This window comes from Panthera leo, chromosome A2 (genome assembly GCF_018350215.1).
Source record: "Panthera leo isolate Ple1 chromosome A2, P.leo_Ple1_pat1.1, whole genome shotgun sequence".
Classification (NCBI taxonomy): Eukaryota; Metazoa; Chordata; class Mammalia; order Carnivora; family Felidae; genus Panthera; species Panthera leo.
Genome location: NC_056680.1, coordinates 148171848 through 148195729, shown reverse-complemented (window position 1 = coordinate 148195729; position 23882 = coordinate 148171848). Strand labels below are relative to the sequence as shown.

The 23882-nt window shown below is 41.7% G+C and overlaps 1 protein-coding gene across 1 annotated transcript in view; it reads right to left on the bottom strand.

Annotated features, from left to right (window-relative positions):
- The window catches only part of EXOC4 (exocyst complex component 4), a 750505-nt gene that overhangs the window by 194031 nt on the left and 532592 nt on the right, over positions 1 to 23882 (bottom strand). The window contains exon 11 of the mRNA XM_042925097.1: positions 20141 to 20360. Within this exon, the coding sequence (XP_042781031.1) occupies positions 20141 to 20360 (220 nt within the window). The remainder of the gene's footprint in view (positions 1 to 20140; positions 20361 to 23882) is intronic.

The window sequence follows — 23882 nt, the reverse complement described above, 5'->3', positions numbered from 1 at the left end:
CCTACATTTTTTTTTCCTCGCGTAATATTGGTAGAGCACAAATTAACCTCTACCCGCTTCACGTATATGCTTAACATTGTAAGACAATCCCTTGTAAACATTTGGATGAAAACCTTCAAGTTTAAAAAACATACTTATCATTTCAAAGACATTGTCTAAAGCAAAGGTTGGCAAACTATGGCTGCAAGCCAAATCCAGCCGCTATATTTTTTTGTAATTAAAGTTTTATTGGAACACAGCCATGCTCGTTCACTGACACATTGTCCATGGTTGCTTCTATACTACAATGGCCCAACTGTTCGAAAAGAGACCATACAGCTTGCAGAGATGCTTGGAAATATTTGCTCTCTGGCCCTTTACAGAAAAAAGCTTGTTGACCCCTCGTGTACAGCCTTCTACTCAAAGAATGGCTCATGGACCAGCGGCTTCAGCATTACTTCAGTGTTGGTTCAAAATGTAGAACCTAAGGAATCAACCAGACTGAATCAGAGAGAGAGAGCAGGAGTGAGGGAGGGGCAGCGAGAGAGAGAGAATCCCAAGCAGGCCCCATGCTCAGCGTGGAGCTCGACGTGAGGCTTGATCTCACAACCGTGAGATCGCGACCTGAGCCTGTGTCAAGAGTTGAGATCGCGACCTGAGCCTGTGTCAAGAGTTGAATGCTTAACCAATTGAACCACCCAGGCGTCCTGGGACTCACTGAGTCAGAATATGCATTTTAAAAGGATCCTCCTGGTGGCTAAAATGAATATTAAAATTTTAGAAGCATTGGGCTAAGGAACAGGGCTAAGGAACAGGGCTAAGTCCTGAAGATAAATAAAACGACAAAAAAGAGGAGCGCCTACTACTAGAATGACAATATTTTATTACCGGACAATAGAGGAGAGGGCTGCTTGCAAAGATTTGCATACAGATGAAGAGGAAAAAAGAGGTAGGTTGAAAATTCTGGAGAGTATGAAGATTGTACATGAAGGGGACAGATTTCCGGTGTCCATTTACATGCCCGGAAAGGACGGGACGTGCACAAACGACTTTACCCCAGACGGCTAGGTTTTTGGAAAAGAACCATCACTCCTGAAAGCAGGTTCAGTCGAGGCCCAGTATCGCTCTCCCCAGTGCAAAAACAACAAGTAAATAAGAAACACATTTGCCAATTTCAACCAAGTCCATTTGGTTGTCATATTCATTTCCTTTTTAAATACTCCATTTTCCCTGTGTAACAAGAAAATTGTTTTTCCAATAAGGCAAATGGGTTATGATTTGTTCCCTGAAATAAACATGTTATAAAATCTACTTTAAATCTCTATTTTATTATGTGTTATTTGTGTTCCATTTGTAACCAGCTATATGCTGTCATTTTGGGTTTGCTTTATCCAACACTATAAGGATCTGACAGAGATGAATATCATTTCCCCTCAAAGTTACAGAGCCTGATCCATTATTATGTTTATATTTCGCATCCTTCGTTTTCTAAGTTCTTGGGTTGGCAAGTTTCACTGTATCCAAACTAGACGCCTCCAAAGAGAAACATAACAACATATAAAGAAGCACAAGAACCATTTTGCGAACTTTCTTCCAACCAATGGACAGCGCAACTCCGACTTGTGAAAAACACGTTAGGATCCAAATTCTCACTGGAAAAAACAGCTTCATTGAGAGAAAGATAGAGGAAGAAAGACATCAGGCAGTAATTTGGGAGGAAAAGTTATTACTGCTCCTTTCTGAACAACTTACAGTGGCTCAGAGACGATCACCTTTTGTTCCCAAAATGCACCTTGCTTTGGGCATGCTGGACTTACCAGGTAGAAAATACATTTGCCAAGAAAAGGCAATCCTTTAAGAGCTTTCACATTGGACCGTCTCTGACTTCAGAGATGACAAACTGACTTCTGTCACAGAGAATGTATACTTTTTACCATCCCCTGCTCTTCGAATCAGATCTGACAACAAGGGAATTTGGCTGATAACTGATGGTCTTTTTCCAGAGCACCATGGAATGTTACAGCTGGAAGGATATTCTAAAGAGGACCAGTATTATCCTCTGTTTGGAGATGAGAAAGGCAGGCCCAAAGAGGTTAAGTGCACTGCCCAAAGCTGCATCACAAGTGGGTAGCAGATCACCAAGATATTCCATCCTGGAAGGCACTTTCTCTCTTCTTTTAAATTTTGCCTTCCTTAGTGCTCAGTCCAGTGCCCGGTACACAGTAGGCATTCAGAACTTGTTTGTTCAGCGGCACAGAGATTCCAGTCCAAAGTTTTCTCCACGGTGCCATGCTTGTTCATGTTTAACAATGGATTAGTCTATCTTCCCAAAGAATCAGAAGTCGTATTTCAAATTATGCTTCCACACAGGTATAATTAAATCTTTAAAAGGTGGGATGGCAAAGAAATTAGAGGCTAGAGCATAACAGACATTTTACAACCTGCGGATGCCAACAGCAGGAAGCCCACCTTGTGCTGCCCCCCTCCCCCCATAGTGTAACGGCAATTATATTCCAGGGCGAATAATACAATTATCTAAATGAAACCAGGAAGAAAAAAAAAAAAAGAGAGAAAAAGGAAGCAACATAAAAGGATTAGCTGTTCAAGGATTCGTGGCTGGGGGAGGGAGGAGGATGGATCCAGGCTGACAATTTCATAAAGTAGCCATCAATTATTTAAATCACTGTGACTTTTCAGACAGCATTCTGGACAGCAAGGGGAAAAAAACAATCTAAAATTTTGAAAACCACAAATTAGGAGAGAGATGCTTGTTATTTGGTTTTGGAGTGAAATGTGCTCTGCCTTTAGAGAAAGGAGCAAAAAGAAAAGCAAAGTCACCCTAAACAGGAGGTGGTGCGAGATGTTCTTTTTCTGAAAGTGCCAAAGAACGGAATGGTTCCCTTATAGTTACAAGTGTTGGTGCTAAAATCTAATGTAAACAAATTACTCAGTACAGGAAAGGGGGAGAAGGTTTTAAATAATACGGTAGGTAGAAGAGAAAGAGAACTGGGTCAGCAAAAGAGGGGTCTGGATTCTACTCCTGGAGCTGTCATTTATCAGATATATCACCTTAGACCATACACTTAACTAGTTAAGCTTCAAATTCCAGCTCTAGAACTCTTTGGGAGTCCAGACTTTCCGTGGTCGAAAATATCAACACTAACTGGGGAAAATTTATACTACAGGCTAACCACATACAATCAGAGTTAGGGCTTACACAGAACACGTGTCTCACGTGTGGAAGTTTGGTCACAACATTCCTTGTCTGCTAAGTTGTCTTTCTGCTATAGAAGTAAACCAGCATGTACCTACCTGTCCAGAAGTGAGGAAGGAGAATTAACATAAACCTAAAATTTGCGCCAAGACTGGACGTATTTGCATTTGCTAAGCTAGCTCGACAGCAATTGATTGTTGCTACCCAGGTACAAGACTTCCAGGTGGGTCAGTACTCAGGGGGTCATTCTGATGTAGTTTCAGGAGCCAATTAGCTTGGTTTTTCCTACATATGGTTAGCTGGGAAAAAGTAAAAATAACTTTCGATCCAGTCACTTATGATTATTTCTATAAAACCACTCCATAAAAAAGAGCAGACATTATAAATATATAACTAGTCACATAAATATTTAACTAATGCATTTTAGCCAAATATATGAACTATAGCAAGATTTTTAAAAATATAGTTACCCAGGGATTAATTAAAAACACTCACCAACTAAACTGTAACATTATAAATTACAACTTCTATCTGAATTCTTCTGTTTTTCACTTAAAGAGAAATCTTTAATTTTCTCATATTTATGTTCTGTTCATCAAAAAGTTTCTGATCACTTGCAGCTTACAAATTTCCTGTCATGCTGGGTGTTGGAGAAAGTTCTCTCTGCACTTACAATCTGGCCCCTCTGTCTACACTCCTTCCACTCTATTAATCCCTCTACACACAAAAAGGACCTGCTAACCGAATCGAGCCTCTGAGCTTGTGCTGTATTTTACGAATATGCAGGTGACTGTACATTCAAGAAGGATGTGCATATACCAACGCTTGTCCCCACTGCCCAGGCTGTAAACACACACATTTTTTCTTCTCTCTCTATTCCATCTTCTTCACTGCTGACTGGTATACAAATCAGGCTCCAATGGGCCCAGCTGACCCCGTCACCTAACATTCAAAGGTGTGCAAACAGAAAGCAAGAAGCCCCTTAACAGACCCCTGGCCTCTCTTCCTGGAAATTTAACACAAAAGCTCTTCTTGAAAGACACAAGCTTAGCTCTTGACAAAGCAAGGATTCATTCCCATGTGGCTGGTTCCACTGGGCTTAGCTCCTTCTATAAGAAATCCCTGGGGGCACCTGGGTGGCTTAGTCAGTTAAGTGTCTGACTTTAGCTCAGGTCATGATCTCATGGTCCATGAGTTTGAGCCCCGCGTCAGGCTCTGTGCTGACAGCTCGGAGCCTGCAGGCTCCTTTGGATTCTGTGTCTCCCTCCTCTACCCCTCCCCCACTCATGCTCTGTCTCTGTCTCAAAAATAAATAAACATTTAAAAAAATCCCTGGAGGAGGAACCCCAAATCCCAGAATAAATTTACTTACTGTTAGCACTGAATGACTTGGTAAAATTATTTTATTTGCTCTTTTGGCCTATTAATTCCATGTTTCCAGATAGCGGAAAGTCCCTACGCCTTTTTTTCCCCTTTTAATGGGCAAGAGCGTTTTTTTTTTTTTAACCCTTACATGGATGTTCTCTCCTACTATTTCAGTTGGAAGAAGAAAAATCATTAAATTCTGAAGGTGTCTGTCACCAGTGAATTCCCAGGACTATCTTTGCAGACAGAAAATGTTTGTGCTATCTGACTCACGGCCACCTGACTCACGGCCACCTGACTCACGGCCACCTGACTCACCGTCTTCTGTGGTTGTAGCTGGAATTCTCCAGCAGGGTGGTCTTGTGGGGGGAGGGGCCTAGGAAGAAAGGGGGAATTGGACAAAGAGTGTTTTTCCTGGAAAGGAATGCTAAGTATTTTTAAAAAAATAGAACCTAAGAGTAAGTTTTAAAATAGCACCTAAGAGTAAATGTGGGTATTTTTACGTTTGCCTTTTTCTTATATACAAGTTTACTCATCATATTCATAGTTTCATTAAAGCACTTACCACCGGGGCAACTTTGTTTATTTGTAAGTCTGTCCTCACCACCGTCGCAACCCCATTCATCCTCACAATTTCTATAAACAGCTAAAAACAACATCCAGCTGATTTGAAAACTTACGATCATAAATCTACAGGGTGGATGTCTGTGGCAGCTTTGCTCATAATCCCCCTGAACGGAAGCAACCAAGATGCCCTTTAATAGGTAAACGGATAACCAAACTGGTATATCTGTATCACATACTACATCCATAATCCATACCATGGACTATTATTCAGTGATGAAAAGAAATGAGCTGCGAAGCCATGAAAAGCTATGAATGAATCTTATGCATATTGCTAACTAAAAGAAGCCAGTCTGAAAAAAGCTAAATACTGTATGATTCCAATTACATGAATTCTGGAAAAGGCGGAACTGTAGTGACAGTAAAAAGATTAGTGATGGCCAGAGATGTGGGGAAAGGGGAGGTGGGTTGAAAAGATGAAGTATGGGGATATTTGGGGGGAAGAGGGGTGGTAAAAACCGTTTTGTATAATGCTGTAATGGCAGATATAGGACATCAACACATTTGTCGAAACCCACAGAACTCCGAGAGCACAAAGAATGAACCTTAATGTATGCAAATTAAAGAATCATTCAGAAGGTTAAGGGATCCCGGGGTGAAGTGCAGAATGTGACAAAACCATCCAGTTGTATTACAAATATATAAAACGACCTTCTTGAAAGGAGTAGGAGAAAAAGGTGCCGACCCAAGCAATTTCAGAAACTGGTAGGGTATGTAAAACTAAAGGCAAAAGAAACTGTACATTAAGAACTAGGCCCTAGCTGATCAAGCTGTTTGTCACAGGGCATGGGTTAGTAATTCTGATACTGCTGGACATATTTGCTGGGCTTCAATAGTTGAGCAAATGGATGGTGGATGGTGGGAGCCAGATTTTTTTTTTTTTACTACTGGAGAAGGAGGTTTCAGATAAGTAGGGTGAGAGGAGGAGGCTAGAATGATCCACACAGTAATGCACTTGAGTTGGAAACATCAGTATGAATTCATTTTTAGTTAATATATACACATAAGTAGCTATGTGCAGAAATAGGTATGGATAAGAATATACACGCAATATATAAGCCATAGATTTATTTTCTCTACCAGCAGAGAGGACCTAGAAGTAATCATGTTCAAGTAGCAATAATCCAAGTCCCCAGATATTGCTTGCCAATGCTATTCTCTAATAACAGAAGCTGGGGCTCCTTGGGAAAATGGTTGATTCTAGGACTGGGGCAGAAAATATACCGATGGAGCGTGGAGCATGTTGTAGTGCCGGAAAACAAGAAAGGTTAAGAAAAAAATCACAAAGATAGGGACACAGGAGGTACAGGTGCTAACAGAAAGAGCTCCCAGTGGCCAAAGCTGGAGCAACGTGAGCAATAAAAATATTGTGTTATAACCTGCTGTGCACAGCAAAAATCCACAAGTCCGTACAACATAAATAAAGTAGTATTGTGTCATACGTAACCTGCTGTATACAGTAAAAATCCACGAGTCCATACAACATAAATAAGCAGCTAAATACATACAAAAATAGAAGAGGAGACAAATCTCTCATGCGGAAGCTCTCCAAATAATTGATGCAAATATTCTACCCTCAAGGAAGTGGACCGCAACTCCCTACCCCCCCCCACCCCGCCCCGTGTGGGGCCGCAGACTTCCTTCCAGAGAGTAGACGATGCAGAGGAGGGGAAAGAGCAACTTTCTCATGGAGAAACCTGACAAACACTGCTTCAGCCAGATGCTCAAGGTTGACAGTGATAAGTCTTGTTGATAGCATCATGTCTATCTGATATGATGTGATCAGAGTGGCACCTTACCTCTGTGGTCTTCCTTCCCAAAACACACACTCTCTCGTCGAGTCATGAGAAAAACATCACACAAACCCATATGGCAGGCCTTTTTACAAGTATCTAACCCACTGTCAAGGCCATTCAAGAAAGGGAAAGTCTCAGAAACTGCTACATCCAAGAGGAACCTAAGAAGTCAAGCCCACTGACTGTCATGTGGTGTCCTGGACGGGATACCGGAGCAGAAAAAGGACGTCAGGTAAAAGCCAAGGCAACCTGAATCACGTAAGGGCGTTAACAAGAATGTATTAACACTGGCTGGTTAAATGCAACAAATGCACCATACTAACAGAAGATGCAAATATCAGGGGAAACGAGGTGTGGAGTGTATGAGACCTCTCTGTACTGTCTTTGCAACTGTAAACCTCAGACTCGTTGAAATAGAAAGCTTATTTAAAAAAAACAAATATTTAACGCTACTTTTCTTGGCAAACAACATAGGCTGGCTTTTACACACCATATCCCTAACTGTGTAAGCCAGAGGCTTACTGTTGGCAATTTCTAGTGTATTCATTCACCAAAGGAGCACCTACTATGTGTCAAGAGATTTCTTTTGGCTCTAAAGTAAAACTCTGAAAGGACGGAAGAAAAGGAGATACTTCTTGTTTGAGGCGCAAGAAATTAACTGACAGGTCAGCCCTCTCTACATAGGCAGGCTGTTCATGTTGGTAAAGCCTGGGAAGCCATGGGCAAACGCAGCACGCAAGGTCACCAGAACACTTTTGCAAGCACCTGATTAGGCAGCTTTGACCTTGGAAGGACCAAGGGGAGAACAAATGAAAACATGCTTTGTGGAATAAAAAGGAAGAAGCAATTAAGCTCCTGTGGTTGAAACAGGGCAAGGAGAAGTCGTATGTGTCCGATGAAGAGAGGTACAGAAAGCCTTTCATTTAAGTGCAGCTATCTGAATTTGACTTTGTAGCTATTTGCAAGTGAATATACTCAGGGTATTCTGGACTCCAAAGATATGACCATCCATCATGGGAATAGCTGTAACCATGGAGGGAAAAGAAGCAGATAAAAATGAGGAGAAAAAGAAAGGGAAACTGAAAGCCTAGAAGGATTTTTTTTTTTTTTTTGCCTTCCAAAAGACTCTATTTCCAATATGCACAATCCAAAAAGGACATAATGACACAGATAGCCTATTAATGAGCTAGCTGCGTGTTGCCTTTTCCCCAAAGCAGGAGTTTAACTGACAGAGCTCCTGTGTGTCTAAAAAGGTAATAGGTGGGAAATATACGGCTTAATTTTTAAATACATGAACAAGCTACAACCAAGGGCTGCTCACGTGGACAGAGGTGATGAAGAACCCCACCCAGGCACTGCCTGGGAGGGCTCACAATCCCTGTCCCACAAAGTCAGCCTGTTTGGCCGACTATGACGATCAAAAGAACGACTTCAAATGCCAGGCTGAGCAAAATGTGGGGGCTCGCCAAACCTCAGGCAGCCAGGAAGGTCATTACCTGAAGCTTCAATCTGAAGAGAACACTCACAGGAAACTTTTTTGCCTTCACTTCTAAGCTGGGACACTGGATCCTTGCCGTGGATGGCCTCCCTGACCCCAGGCTTGCTCCCTACCCTCTAATCCTGTCTGTGAACTGCCAAAGCCCACTCTCCCTCAAAAGCTCATTCTTCCGTTAGGCAAGGTCAAATCAGACAAGAGCCAAAGAGCTCCTTTCACTAGAATTTTTCATGACTGTGCCTCTTCCTGCTTCATTAATTTTTTAACGTTTGCTTATTTTTGAGAGATAGTGAGTAGGGAGGTGCAGAGAGAAGACAGAGAATCCCAGCTGAGCGGGGCTTGAACTCACGAACCTTGAGATCATGACCTGAGCCGAAATCAAGACTCAGACGCTTAACCAACCACACTTGACCGACTGAGCTACCCAGGGGCCCCCTCTTCCCTCTTTGAAAGTAAACTGTTCTGCTTGAAGTTTAAGACCTGCATAACAAGTTTTGTGCCCCTTGTTATTCTTATTTCCCACTCCCCATTCCTCCTTCACTCAGGTAGTCTAACCTCAACTGTCTCATGAACACACCTTTTGTGTCTCTATTTACGTTACGCCCCTCGTTTGGGTTAGCTTCTCCTCTGTTGTCTCCATTTCTACACGCCCTGCGATGCCCCGTTCAGGACCCACGGCTTGCCTGATGTCTCTCGAATCCTCTAGTCTTCGGGGCCCTCAACTCTCAAACTGCAAATCTTCTGGAACGTTGCGTTCAGTGCTAGTTACAAACTCTCCCCCAAGGTGGTTTGCAGGCACGAGGAACTCCTGTTCCCCAACTGGAAGCCCCTCTGAAATGGGAGGCATCCTTTATGGAGCCCCACATTCCCTTTCTAGTGACAGCATCGAGCAGGTGTTTAACCAAGATTTATCATTTCGTTTTATCTAGAATTTCAACAATAGAAATTGCCCCACTACACTGCGTTGTCTATCACTCGTCCTACTAGACGTATCCGATTTTCACCAGCCCATCTTACAGTATCTAAACTAACATAAATGCGTGCAAGTTGATGAATAGGGCAGGATCCTTGCAAAGCCAGAGCAAGAACAGCTGCTTTATTTGAACAGTTACTCTTGAAGGGCCAATTAACTTTTAAGCTGAGATGCTCTGGTTTCTGCCTTTCCATTTTCTCACTAGAACATCTCCAAGCCAGAGCTGTGACAGTCAGAGCAAAATTACTTAGGATAAGAACCTTAAAAATTGCCCAAGAACAGCAGTTCTCTGTCTCCACTCATCTGGCTCCTACTGGTAATCTCGCCAGATCAGCAATTCTGCTGCTCCCAAGAATGATAGCTATCATTTCCTTAGGCTGTCGAGCCAGGCTTTTCTCTCTTGGTACCTTCTGATAGGATGTTCTTCCTCCTCTATAGCATTTACGGAAAAGAAATAAATCTGAAGATGCCTTTGTTAGCAAGTAAAGTCAAATACACTTCGGGCAAAGGCAGCTCTCTGTGGATCTGAGCGACAGAGTGTTAATGTAGCTCGGTCCGTCAGCAGACCTGTCGTAAGTCATTACCTTCTCTCCTGCTTATCCACCAGGAGTGGGCCAAGGCAAGATCAAAGCAGACAGCAGCCAATCCACGTCCCGAACACCCCAAACGAGCCCTGTTTCATAGAACAGTCCAAGTGACAACTGAGACGGCCATCAGTGGGCCTACCCTGACTTAGAAAATAAGTTCAGAATCATCGTTTAAAATCCAGGGCTTATCCCTATATTGACGTCACTCTGGAGCAGCCTCGTGCTCTGACAAGTTTCTTAGTACCAAGCTAAGCTGGTGAACACGTGTCACTAACTGTAATTACTTTCTCATTCAACAGTCCCTCAGGACTCCTCTATCCACGTGGACAAAGCCATCCAGCTTGCTCTTTTTAAACTGACCTCATAACCCAGATATAATAAATTCTTGAAAAGTTGCATCTAAACTAAAATGTGTTCCCAACACATTATGAGGGATGATGGATTGTTGAAGAAAACATTTGTAATTACAACTGACTTGAAAAACACACTTTGAAATCGTTAATAATTCTCACAGGGCTGGTTGTAAAGATCTTCTACACACACACACACACACACACACACACACACACACACACATACAAACACATGCACACACGCACACACATGCACGTACACGCGCACACACACAATCATCATTTTTGATCTCTCTGGGCACACGTGTATACTCGCTCACTCTCATTTCCCTTGCTCCTTGCTTTGCACAAAGCTACTTACAGAAGTCTAGTTAAGAAGGAACTTTCTAAGAAAACCATCTCATGCAGAGATAAGACTATAAAGATATCTGTAAAAATTCAAGTTGACCATATGATGTGCCTACTTTCTGCATATAAAATCACCTCTCATTGGCTCACTTCACAGTCTTTTTCATCAATAGTTATAAGGACAAGTTCCTATCAATAAAGGCAGTACTTACAGATTAATCACAAGCATAAGCCGGTCAATTTACTGCTCCGTGACACTACTTAAAGGAAACCGTTGGGTGAGTACTTTTAGAAATTGAACAAAGCAGTTACTTTCCCACTTAATTTATTTCTCTTTATGTTCCGACCTTCTAAGATATTAAAAACCTGTGAACAACATCATGGTAAAGTCCTTAGGGAACAACTGGGAATTCACTTCTGGGGCGGCTGACGAATTAAAACGACCAGGTTTGGTCATGCTGCGAAACAAATACAGCATAAAGTGTTAACAGTAGAATCTGGATGGTGAGTGTGTGGGTGTTTTCTGAACAATTTTTTTCAGGCTTTTTAGGATTTTAAAATATTCATGATAAACTGTGGAAAAAATATTGCCAGGTTCTTATGCTGGTTGTCTAATCATGTATACCACACTGTCGGTAAAAACAAGTAAAGCTTTTCATTTCCCAGGAAACAGTTTTCATGCCTGTAGGTGTCTTTTTAGCACCATTCCCTTTAATGTTAACGGGTTTCTCTGAATGGAGGATCAGGTGGGTGTGTGGACCAATTAATTAAGACCCAACAATCCAGTATGTAGAGCAGTTCACAGAGCCCTGTTGGATACATGAGCCCATAAGGACTTCTCACCGTAGTCTTAGGAGGTAGCTTGAGTATCAGTCCCCTTTGACAGATGAGGGAAGGGATGGGTGTCAGGGGAGACAAGTGGCTTGGGCTTGTCTAAGGTCACTGAGCTGACAAGACTAGATCCACATTTCAGGTGTTTTTCCCACAAGCCATAATAACATTTACATGAGTTATTTTCCCAAAAGGCTATGAAGCATCGCAACAAAAATTTAACAAAAATAAAGTGTATTAAATCAGTAAACAGAATACTACAAAAAAAAAAAACAACACAGGAAGACAATTTGAAGACACAAATGAGTGTTTTAAGATCCCTTAAGTCCCCATTGGTAACGAAAGATTTAATTTGCTCAGCTGTCTCAGAAGTGAACAGGTTGAGTGCTGAAAGCCCCAGTGACGACATAAACAACCAAAGACAAGAATAAAGGCATCTTCTACTCCATCGTCCTGGATAAAGCCTGATGCAACCACTAGTGGGTGATTTATCTGAGGCCCCCACTTGTCATAAAGAGACCAGACAATATTGCTAGTGAATAAAATAATAAGAGTAAAACTCAAGGAAAATCCCAACTTCAAACCGCGGTAAATTCGTATTTCTTTTGGTAAAGTGGGGCCATGAGCACCATCTCTCAGAATGTACAGGGGTGAAAATCAACTGATCGGCTCTCTTTTCAACTTTACGATTGTCATGACGACTTCCAACAGACCTTAAATGGGACTAATCTATTTACGCTGATAAAAGCTGAATGTATTGTGGACCACAGAGTCGAACGGCAACAATTGCCAGCAATGCAAATACCACTCAAAAGCAACATCGCTCGTATTCACACAGTGTGATATGATGAAGATATTGCTTCTGGCTACACTTCGTTGGGAAACCAGCAAGAGGTTACCGGCAGCACCTTGGCTTTGGGTGTCAGTGTAATTATCTCTAGCAAATCATTATACACAGTAAGGCAGCAAACTGTGTCTATCAACCTTCGATGAAACCTACTAAGAGTTCCGGCAATCACTCAGCCGGCCACAAACTTTCATTTGGAACCCTGTTGACACCAGAATCGAGACGGTTCTGGCCCTAGTGCCTGAATAGCAACGCTTCTACACTGCTTCCTGTCAGAAGGTTTTCAAGGAAAACATAGTAAATTAAATATACTGAGTTCGCTATAACTTGCTTCCAATTATCAGCGATAGTAGGGGAACACTGTTCAACCCCACACACAACCTCAGAATGTGATCTTACTTGAAAACAGGGTCTTTGCAGATATACTTATGGTAAGGACTGAGATGAGATCAGGTTGGCTTAGGGTAGGCCCTAAATCTAATGAGACTGTCCTTCTAAGGGCCACAAAAGGACACACGGAGGAGACACAGGGAAGAAGTCCATGTCAAGATGGAGGCAGAGATCGCAATTATGCTGCCTGAAGCCAAGAAACCCTAGGACCACCAGAGGCAAGGGCCGGGGGAGTCCTCCTCTAGAACCTTTGGAGGGAATATGGTCCCTGGCCCCCAGAAGTGTGACTAAATACGTTTCTGTTGTTTTAAGCCACTCAGGTTTGTGGTAATTTGTTATGGTAGCCCTAGGAAACAGATGCATTAATTTGATGGTCATCAACACCGCGTGTTGCCTCTGCTCCTGATAAACAATCAGCGGAGAAACTGCAGGAATAAAGAGAAAGGGGTCAAATACTATTATCTCGTGCTGTCACACTAGGGTAGGGGGAGGCAGGAAACAGAGATTACTAGGTGCATGCTGGAGTCCAAAAGACGGTTGCAGGTAAATACAACTTAGTGAGGAGAAGAGATGTGGAGTGAAATCTAGACAGGAGTCAGCAGACGTCTCGCCTATAGAGGCAAGAGTGAGGGAGCAGGCAGGGGACACATGTCAGGGCAGTCAATGCTGAAACCCACACATATGTGACACGGGGACAGAAGGAGATGCGTTTTACAAACATTACTCCACCTGATCATTAGAAATAATTCCTGTGTTCCTATGAGGCCTATTTCACTATTCTGGCTTTCCGCAGAAGGAAAGATATGTACAGAGAAGTTACTAATTTGGTCCCGGCCACAAAGTTATCAGCTGAAATGGCTGGGCTGTAAATCTGTTTGTATCTGATTCCAAGGCTTATGTACCAAGCTTGATTCAAAGTAGCAAAGAGTGCCTTCCCTCATAAGCCTGACTGAATTGAAGAATGTCTCAACTATAATTTTTAATATACTCCTTCTCAGGGCAATAACTGAGTCTATGAAGATCCAGACAAGTGGCCCTAATTCTGGCTGCATGCCGGGATCATCTGAGCATCTTACAAAACACTGGCCCCACTCCTGATCAACTGAATTGAATCTCTGGGATGGGATCTGGGCAGTGATGTTTGCAGAAAGCTCCAGGGTGATTCTTTTTTTTTTTTTTTTTAATGTTTATTTTTTGAGATAGACACAGAGAGGGGGAAGGGGCAGAGAGAGAGGGGGACAGAGGATCTGAACTGCACTCTTAAGTGCTGACAGCAGAGAACCCGATGTAGGGCTCGAACTCATAAACCGTGAGATTGACGATCTAACCCAAAGTCCATTGCTCAACCGACTGAGCCCCCAGGCGCCCCTCCTGGGTGACCCTAATGGGTACTGCTGCTGAGAACTGCTGTTCTACACCCCACAGGTAAGGGTGGGAGGTGCAGCCGGCCAAGGAAGAGAAGGGTGTGGTGTTAGCAGGCAATTTAGCCATGTCACGTCTCAGAAGAACTCTGACAAATACCGGGGCGGTGAGGAGCATGAAAACATGCTCTAAATAGAATGCCTCCATTCTTTCTTGCACAGCTTCTGCTCTTTTCCTCCAGTGATGTGAGAATCAGAGCCTAAGCATTAGGAAAGCTGCTTCTTCCTCTCATTCCCCGACATGAGCCAGAAAACGGAGGCTCATCCTGTGTTTGCAAAGTACTTTGCAAAATTCAGCAATGTGCTAGACTAGGAAGCAGCTTCTGCTGCCACTGCAAATATTGTTTTTACAATTTCTGGGCCTGTATGAAACGAAGCCGGATAGTTGTGTTTTTTTGTTTTTAAAGTGATGACTGCTGTTCGCTGCAGCGCTGAGAGCCCGAAGCGTTAGATCCCATTTCCTGACCTCCAGCTGGGCATGGTGGTGTGATAGATTGCAATACTTCTAAAACTTCAGTCTCTGTCAACATTACCAGGGGGGCTGGTGAGAACAAGATTCCTGTAGGAACTTGGCATTTCTCACCAGCTCACGTGATGCCGACGCTGATGGTCCAGGGACCACACTTTGTGTTGCCCTGGTACAAAGCGGTGCTTCCCAAACTCTAAACGTGCATGCAGATCGCATCTAATACCGTATAAACGCATATCAGACTCAGAGGGCTGATGTTCTTTTCCACAGATCACTCTCTAAGTAGCAAGGGTTTATAGCCTATTCCACGGGGGGTGGGGGAGAATGTTTACTTGTACCTGTGTTCACAGGCTTAGATGTCCATTCATCAGTTTACCAGGTAAAAAGATAAAAACCTTGAGCATTAGCCTCCTAACTCCACCCCCCGTTTTTTGTTTTTTGGGTTTTTTTGATGGAGACAGTAAAGAAGAAAGAAATTTAAAAACATCCCCAAATCAATGATAAAGGTGGAAGCGGCGTGGGTATTTCCTTGTGTCTAAGGAAGGAAAACTTTGTAGACGCCTATAGATGTATAAGGTAATGAAAGAATATCCACTTCAATGGACTGTTTCCATTAGCTCCATGCCCAGAATGCCAGAATGCTCATTTCTCTGGCTTAGGAGAAATGAGGAATTGCTCCTAAGAGATTTCCTTCATTCGAATCAGCATGCTTTGCCTTGCAACAAGTGGAAGCCATTTTGAAACAAACAAACAAACAAACAAACAAACAAACAAGGATGGCAAGAGAGGAAGCAGGCAATCAGACCATGAGGTATATTCAAATCCTGCGTTCATGTGGCTAGCATCAGAGGAATAAGAATTACAACATTTTAATTTAAGCATTGTCAACAATCTTAAACCCATGACCACGAATCTTGGGGAGAAAACATGCACACATCCGCCATCGTCCTGAGAAAGGCATCATTAATTCATTCACTTGCAATCACGCAACCACTCATCCATTTATTAAATATGGAGTACCTCCTCTAGAGTAGACACCGCTCTAAGAGCTGAGGGTGTAGGAAGAGAACCCCCTGTGAGAAATACTTAAGTTACTCCATCTATTGGAAAGCGCCTTGGGCACCAAGGTGAGAGACGATTGGTTCCGTGCTTTTAGTTCTTACTCTCTTAAAGGAGTAAGAAATTTAGGGCAGTGGGTCCCTAACTATGGTGAGAGCACAGCCCGGCCCCCACAATCTGTTGCAGATTGATACCTTTATAAAATACAACAGATATCGATTAATAATTTTTTTTTAACCACAAAGATATACAAAACACAAATCCCAATCGTTTTTGTTATTAGTTTCGACGGGCAATGGCAAATTCCTTTAAAAGGAGTGGGAGGGGGGCGCCTAAATGCTTCCTCTCCAATTCTGTACTCTCACTGCAGACTGGTAACGAATAGCTTGCAGACAAGCATACTCCTCAGGCTACGTTCTGAGTAGAACTCATTTGGACACCGGACTCCAGGGTCAGTTGCCTGGGTTTGAATTATAGTTCTAGTACTTGCTAGCTATGTGACCGTGGGCAAGTTATTTAATTTCACTATGTCTGTTTCCTCCCCGTAATAAAAACACCGCCCTGGCAAAGCTGTTGCCAATTCATGTAAGACACAAGCCAATACATACAAACAATCGGAATAGTGTCCGGCTGGTGGTTAAGGCTATTGAAAGTGTCAGCTGCTATCATTACCACTGTCTACTATTACGAATGCAATTGTTACTGTTATTACTACCAGTACTTTGCTGCTGTATAATTTGGGCCAATACTTGCACAGCTGTGTGTTTACTTGCGCACCTAGAGGATGGTGTCTGTCAACTCCTCCTTCCTATTTCCTTCCCTTCTGTGAATTCTGTGCCTTGACAGTGAAATTATGGATTCAAAAAGCACGTCATCACCCATGGAAATGCCCCCTCGTAACAGACTGTCTATACTGCCCAGATGCCATTTCAGAGCAGTAGGGACACAGGTCCTGGGGTTCTGGGCATGTCTGTTCATCAAACAAATGAAATCAGTCCTGACACAGCTGTCCTTCCACACCGCCCCTGGGGAATTGGGCTGGGCCGCTGCTGTGGAACACTGGGAGTGGCCTCAGGGCACAGGCGCAGTCCTTTTCTTGTGGGAAACCAAAGGACAGTCAAGCAGAGGGAGTGACTACAAAGGACACTTTTAAACCGCGAGTAACTGACTACTTACCCCACCCGCATCTTGTACGCCTCTGTGTGTTTCTCCAAGCTCCCTTCTTAACGGCTGTTTTGGATTCTCAGCAAAAATGGTTGAGAATTATTTATTTTGCTTCAGATTAGTCACTTACAATTAGCTGGGAATGAAGATGTCAAGGCGACACAGAAACACATTTCAGGAACACTGAAACTTGACCATGGGAACTTATGTCCGAAAACAATTTACAATGATTATAAAAGCGAGAGGATGTCTCAAGATGGGAAAGGAAAATAACCATCTCATTTACTTTTTAAATCTCATTACTCTGAGAATATTAAACAAATTTATTGATATGGCCTAACTAATTTGGATTCTTAGAAAATAAAATTTTTATGAAGAAAAGAAAGGGCAACAACATAACTAAGTAAGAGAGCAGGTGTTTGGGGCTCTGACAACAAATTTGGAGATTAATTAGTTGAATGGCCTTAGTTTAAAGATTTACTCACATAAATAGAATTCTATCTGGACTCGGGTGAAGGCGGAGTTCTCATCTTGCCTCAGAATGGAGTAATCGATTTAAGAAACAAGAGCCACACTAACACTATGGCTGGTGACAAGGTTGGGCGTGATTTAATAAGACAGCGGTAGACTCCCCGAGATGTCATTGAGCCGCAAAGTGTGGCCCTGACATGGCCCAGCCTGTAGTCAACCAGTTACGAGTTTTAATGTGTTTCTGCTACTCAAGCTGAAAATTATTATGTACAATAAGCCAGCCTCTTTAGTACACAGATCCTCTCTGTAGTACGTTGTTGCCTTTGTGTTCTTTTAAATTCAGTACACCAAAGCATATTAAAATTGCTCTGTGCTGTACAGACGGACGTTGCAGGGACATAAATACTGGATGCTTTTCTGAAGGAGAGGAAGCTCATGATATGGTCAGACAGAAGCTAGAGAAAGACAAGGTTTTGTCACTCTCTCTCTGTCTCTCGTCTTCCCACTCTGACTCTGCAATTATTTCTGACTCTCCAAACTTATCCAACTGTGTCTATCCACCCATCCATCTATCCGTGCATGTATGCACTCGTTCCATAAATTATGTATCGAGCCCCTTCGGCTGCCTGGTCCCGTACTATGCTTTTGGAACTTATGTTCTATTAGGAAAAGACAAAATAAACAAGTTGGAAAATCAATGAACTAATAATTATGGTAGTTGTGTGAAGATGAAAAAAAAAAATCAGTGTTATGTTAAAACAGTGACTAACTGAGGAGATCTATTCAGGATCTTGAGAAAAAAGAGAACTCCAGGCCGATGGTCGAATGAAGAAACACTGATGAAGAGATGAATTACCGAGGTATGGGCAGTGCTGAAAGAAGAAAGGAGGGCTGGTGAGGCACCCAGAGTCTAATAATAGCAGAAAGGTTGTCATTAAGGGACAAAGAGAAGAAATGGTGTTACCAGAGCCCAGTGAGACCTGCAGCTATGGAATGGGTGTCACCTGACAGGACCCCTGGATATGAGGGATGCACCCGTGGCCAGAACAATGATCCAAAGTGGAGAGGAAGGAGATAAGAAACAACCTTAATCTCTCTCTTCTCTTTCTTCTTCCAATCTGCTGCTAGTGCCTGCTATTGGCCAAACCAGATCTTAAGTCACCTGGGAAGGGAGCTTTGGTGATAAGAGTCCATGGAGTTCAGTTTCAGTGTTGGAACGGATTGGGGTGTCAGAGGGAGGGAAGAATGTAAAATAACCAGGGAAGGGGACCTACTCGGGTAGGACAGTCAGGAAAAGCTGCCCCGTGGAGGTAACATCTGAACTGAGACTCTTGAGAGAACAAGGTCCCAGCCGTGCAAAGAGCCAGTGGAAGAGTAATCCAGTAGGGGCAGAAGTGAGCACATGCCTTTGCCATTGTCCCTTCTCTGATTCCACACTTAGTAGAGATCCCTCACAAGGAATGTATCTGACACAGACCCAGATGATCTGAATGTACCCTTTCTTAGGCGTGATGCTGTTACTCAAGTTCTGGGAGAAGCAAATGCCATACCACAAACGAGTTTTCTCATGGAAAAGAATGCACATGGTGGCGCCTGGGTGGCTGAGTTAGCTAAGCGCCTGACTCCTGATTTCGGCTCAGGTCAAGATCTCATGGTTTGGGAGTTCAAGCCCTGCACTGGGCTCTGCGCTGACAACATAGAGTCTGCTTGGGATTCTCTGTCTCCTGTCTCTCTCTCTTTCTCTCTGACCCTACCCTGCTCTCTCTCTCTCTCAAAAATAAATAAATAAACATTAAAAAAAGAATGCTCATAACTCGAACATTTGCCTACGAAAGGTCCAGGATTTCTATTAATTCTGATGTGCAAAGAAGGAAAAACCAAGGAACACATATATAAAGGCAGGTAAGGGCGAGCAACTGTAGCAGCTGTAACTCCTTTCCATTTATACAACTTTTCTTTGAAAGAACTCAAGCCTTCCACACTCTGAGATATCCTTGTTTTGTGCAACTTATTAAAAAATATGCCATCGTGCCCGTCATTCTCTCAAATAAAGAAACACTATAAAAATACAATAACCATGTAATAATAGTTAATGTACATATATGATTTAAACTCATACTAATACTCTTTTGGTTTTATATTTACCTTCAAGTCACTGGCTACAATGGATATACGCTGGAAGCCTATAAATCCAAATATCTACTGACAAATTATTTTCTGTTGCCTAGAAACCATTTCTTTATATAGTCTATGTAAAATTTTCGGTATTAACAGGATCATGTGAATTAAATGATCTGCCAGTCAGTTTGCTGGTGGGTTCAAATTCACTGTGAGCTAGCCAAGCTCGTAGTAGGTCTGCCCTGAAATGGCACACAGGGTTTCCTGTTGGTGCTTGAGGTTAGGCATGGTAATTTCCTTTCCTTAAGTCCTGCATACTCCTGACACATTCGCCAGTGGAAAAAGAATTCCTCTCAAGGACAAGTTCCAGGAAAATAATGAGGAACTGCTTGCATATTAACGAGATTCACCACCTTCCATATTCAAAGCCAGCCACTTTTTTCTTATATAAGATCTTAAGGAATTTCCATTATCTCCCCATTAGTTCTAAATTCCCCTAGTGCCTGTCTAATTTATTTCCTCTTATTTTGTCTCTGATGAATACGGAAACAGATGGTAATTCTTCTTCTTTTTGTAATTTGTGTCTCCTGCCAATTCCATGAAAACTACTGATAGAAACAGTGAGTATATTATCACCTGTAGGAGAGGCCGTTGTACCCCCATCACCTTCATGGTGTCCGCATTAGCTAGGATCTTCAGGGGGTCAGATGTTTTAGTGACTCCTTCAATCTCCTTGTTGATCTCTGCCAGGACCTGATTCAGGAAGATGTTTTTGATGTACAGAGTGAGAAAGTCTCGAAGAGGACACTGTTTGGCTGGGCCGAGTCCCAGGGCATGCTCGATCTCTTGAATAAATCTGGAAGACAACAGAAGAAAATGGTCGTTAAATATATCAGAAAAATAGTTCTAAAAATATCATAAAACACATATGGGTATTTCTAGGCTTTGGCATGTCTTTCTATGGAGAGATGAGGGGGAATTCCCAGAATTCTTAACAAGAACATGTCATTACTTTATTTGTCTCTATAAGAGTTCTTTTTATTTTTCTAAGTTATTATTTCACTAATTGAATAGAAATAGGACAAAATAGAACACACGACTGCTAAACTGAAAGGGGAAAATAGGGGTAACACCAAAACCCATTTGTATTATTTCGAGAAGGAAATAAGAATACAAAAAGCAAAGGCAGGCATGATGAACAGAAAATTACAGTGCAAATTTAAAAGCACACCCCCAAATACTCCGTATTTCTCACAGAGATCTTTATATGTGTAGATAGAAATGTGTTTGTTTTTTTTTAAGGGAGATTTGCATTTCCCTGATGATTAGTGATGTTGAGCATCTTTTCATGTGTCTGTTGGTTATCTGCATGTGTTCTTTAGAGACATGTCTATTCAGGTCATCTGCCCATTTAATAGGATTATTTGGTGGTGTTTTTTGTTTTTGTTTTTTTTTTTTTGGTGCTGAGTTACATAAGTTCTTAATATATTTTGGATACTAACCCTTTATCAGATATGTCATGTGCAAATATCTTCTCCCATTCAGTAGATTGTCTTTTTGTTTTCCTGATGGTTTCCTTTGTTGTGCAAAAGCTTTTTATTTTGATACGATCCCAATAGTCTATTTTTGCTTTTGTTTACCTTGCCTCAGGAGGCATATCTAGAAATTATTGCTATTGCTGATGTCAGAGGAATTACTGTCTGTGTTCTCTTTTAGGGTTTTTATGGTTTCGGGTCTCACATTTAGGTCTTTAATCTATTTTGAATTTATTTTTGTGTATGGTATTAGAAAGCGGTCCAATTTCATTCTTTTACATGAAGCCACAATGAGATATCACCTTACACCTGTCAGAATGGCTAAAATCAAGAAGAAAAGAAACAACAAGTATTGGTGAGGATGTGGAGAAAAAGGAACCCTTGTGCAGTGCTGGTGGGAATGTAAATTGTACAGCCACTCTGGAAAACAGTAAGAAATTTCCTCACAAAATTAAAAAAAAAAACCAAAAACTAACCAACCATATGATCAAATAATCCCCCTACAGGATATTTACCCAGGGAAAACGAAAGCACGAACTCAAAAAGATACATGCACCCCTATGTTTACTGCAGCATTATTTACAATAGCCAAGCCATGGAAGCAACCTAAGTGTCCATCAATAGACGAATGGATAAAGAAAATGTGAGATGTATGTTTGTATATGTATATGTTATAAATATACACACACATACATCTATCTATCTATCTATCTATCTATATATATATATATATGACCATATATATACCATACACACACACACACACACACACACACACACACACACACTGGGATATTACACAGCCATTAAAAAGGGATGAGATCATGCCATTTGACACAACATGCATGGACCCATTACATTAAGTAAAATAAGTCAGACTGAGAAAGACAAATACCATATGATCCACTTGTAAATGGAATCTAAAAAAGATGAATAAACAAACAAAAAGCGGAATCCACACTACAAATACAGAGAACAAATTGATGGTTGCTGGGAGTGGGATGGGGGAGACTGGGCAAAGTAAGTAAGGGAAGGGCAAGGAGATACAGTCCTCTGGATATGGTATGAGTAAGTCACAGGATTAAAAAGCAGAGCGTAAGGAATATAGTCAGTGATATCACCATAGTGATGTAATAGGACAGACGGTAGCTGTATTCATGGTGAACACCACATAATGCATAAACTTGTCAAAATCATTAAGTTGCACACCTGAAACTAATGTAACATTGTGTGTTAACACTCAAAAAAAAAAAAAAAAGGTGGCGGGAGGGAGGGAGAATGAATGGTATTCTTTTACTTCATGAGGGTATGTAAGTTGGGAGGTTATGAAAGGGAACAGGAAGGGAGGTGTGGACAAAAGAGTACTTCAACCTTATTTGCAATGATCTGTTCCCTTTATTAAAAACACTTGAAACAAAGGGGTGCCTGGATGGCTCAGTCAGTTGAGTGTCCTACTCTTGATTTTGGCACCAACATTATGGGATCAAGCCCCGTGCTGGGCTCTGTGCTGAGTGTGGAGCCTGCTTAAGATTCTCTCTCCCCCTCTCCCCTACTCGTACTTACTTTCTCTCTCTCTCTCAAATAAAAAAAATACATAAAACAAAGATAGAATGTTAGTAACTGTCCAAACTCACAGATGAGTATGCAGATATTTGTTAGGTTATTCTTTGTATCTGCTTTGCATGGTTTTGATATGCAAAGATTTAAGTTATTACCACCCAGTAACACCAGTCCCCCCCAAAAACAAGGTTTAAATTCCAGTTACTACAGTAGATTAACTGTGAGTAACGGCATAAAATGAAAACTTTGCTGCTACCTCTTCAGTCCAGAAATCTCTATGTAAACAACTGATGTTCACCATGATCAATGGATCAGTCTATCAGTGACTGATAACTGCACATCTGCCACTCATGTTCGGGTGACAAAGCGTGTACTTGTGTTGTCTCCTTGTCTCCCAGTGATAAACTCATGCGATATTTTACAAAAATGGATAATTAAAAGAGGGAATTGGCCAAAAAAGACAGACGTACAGAAAAAACAAAAAACAAAACGAACAGTGGTAACACTGGGAGTGGAATTTGGATGGAAGGTAAAGGGATTTACAGAAGAAACAGCTAGGAATGTTGACATCGCCTCCATCTGAGAAAGAAACACAACCAGAGGGAAGGAGAATTTATTCACCTCACCAGGGAGAAAGCCTTTGCGGCAAAAGGGATGAAAACATCCCGGAGGAAGTGCTGTGGCCCCAACTGCACGGTAAAGGAGCTCTTGAAGATGTTTCATGACATTGAAAAGCAAAAAATAAAATGCCGGCAGATCCAGACTTAAAGGAGGTATGACATTTCCCCAACACCTACAAAAGGTGCTCACTGTGTATCGTAAAGCACAGGATGAAAAGGTGTTCAAAGTACTCTGATAGGATTTTAACAAAGAAATGAAATACTAATATGAAAACATATTAGTTTTCTTTTTTTTTTTTTCATTTTTGGACAAATTTATAACCGCCAGCAAGGGACTTTTTCATGTTTTGGCAAAAACTTCCTAAAGTCGAGAAAGAATTGTGATTTACCCCATTGACTAAGATTGCTTTGCACGGTGATTTTTACAGTTCTACAATGTTATGCAAAGCAAGGACTGTGTTGTATTTTAAATTTTCTTCCAAAAAAAATGTAGAGGGAGATGAAGTGAAATCAAATCAAATGAAATAAAGACAAAAACTGAATGATTAACTGGGAAGATATATTTGCAACTTCTATCACAGATGAGTCAGGAAAAAAAAAAAAAAAAAACAACTTAGTGCAAAAATGACCAAAGGACAGGAAAAGACGGTTTACGGTAAAAAG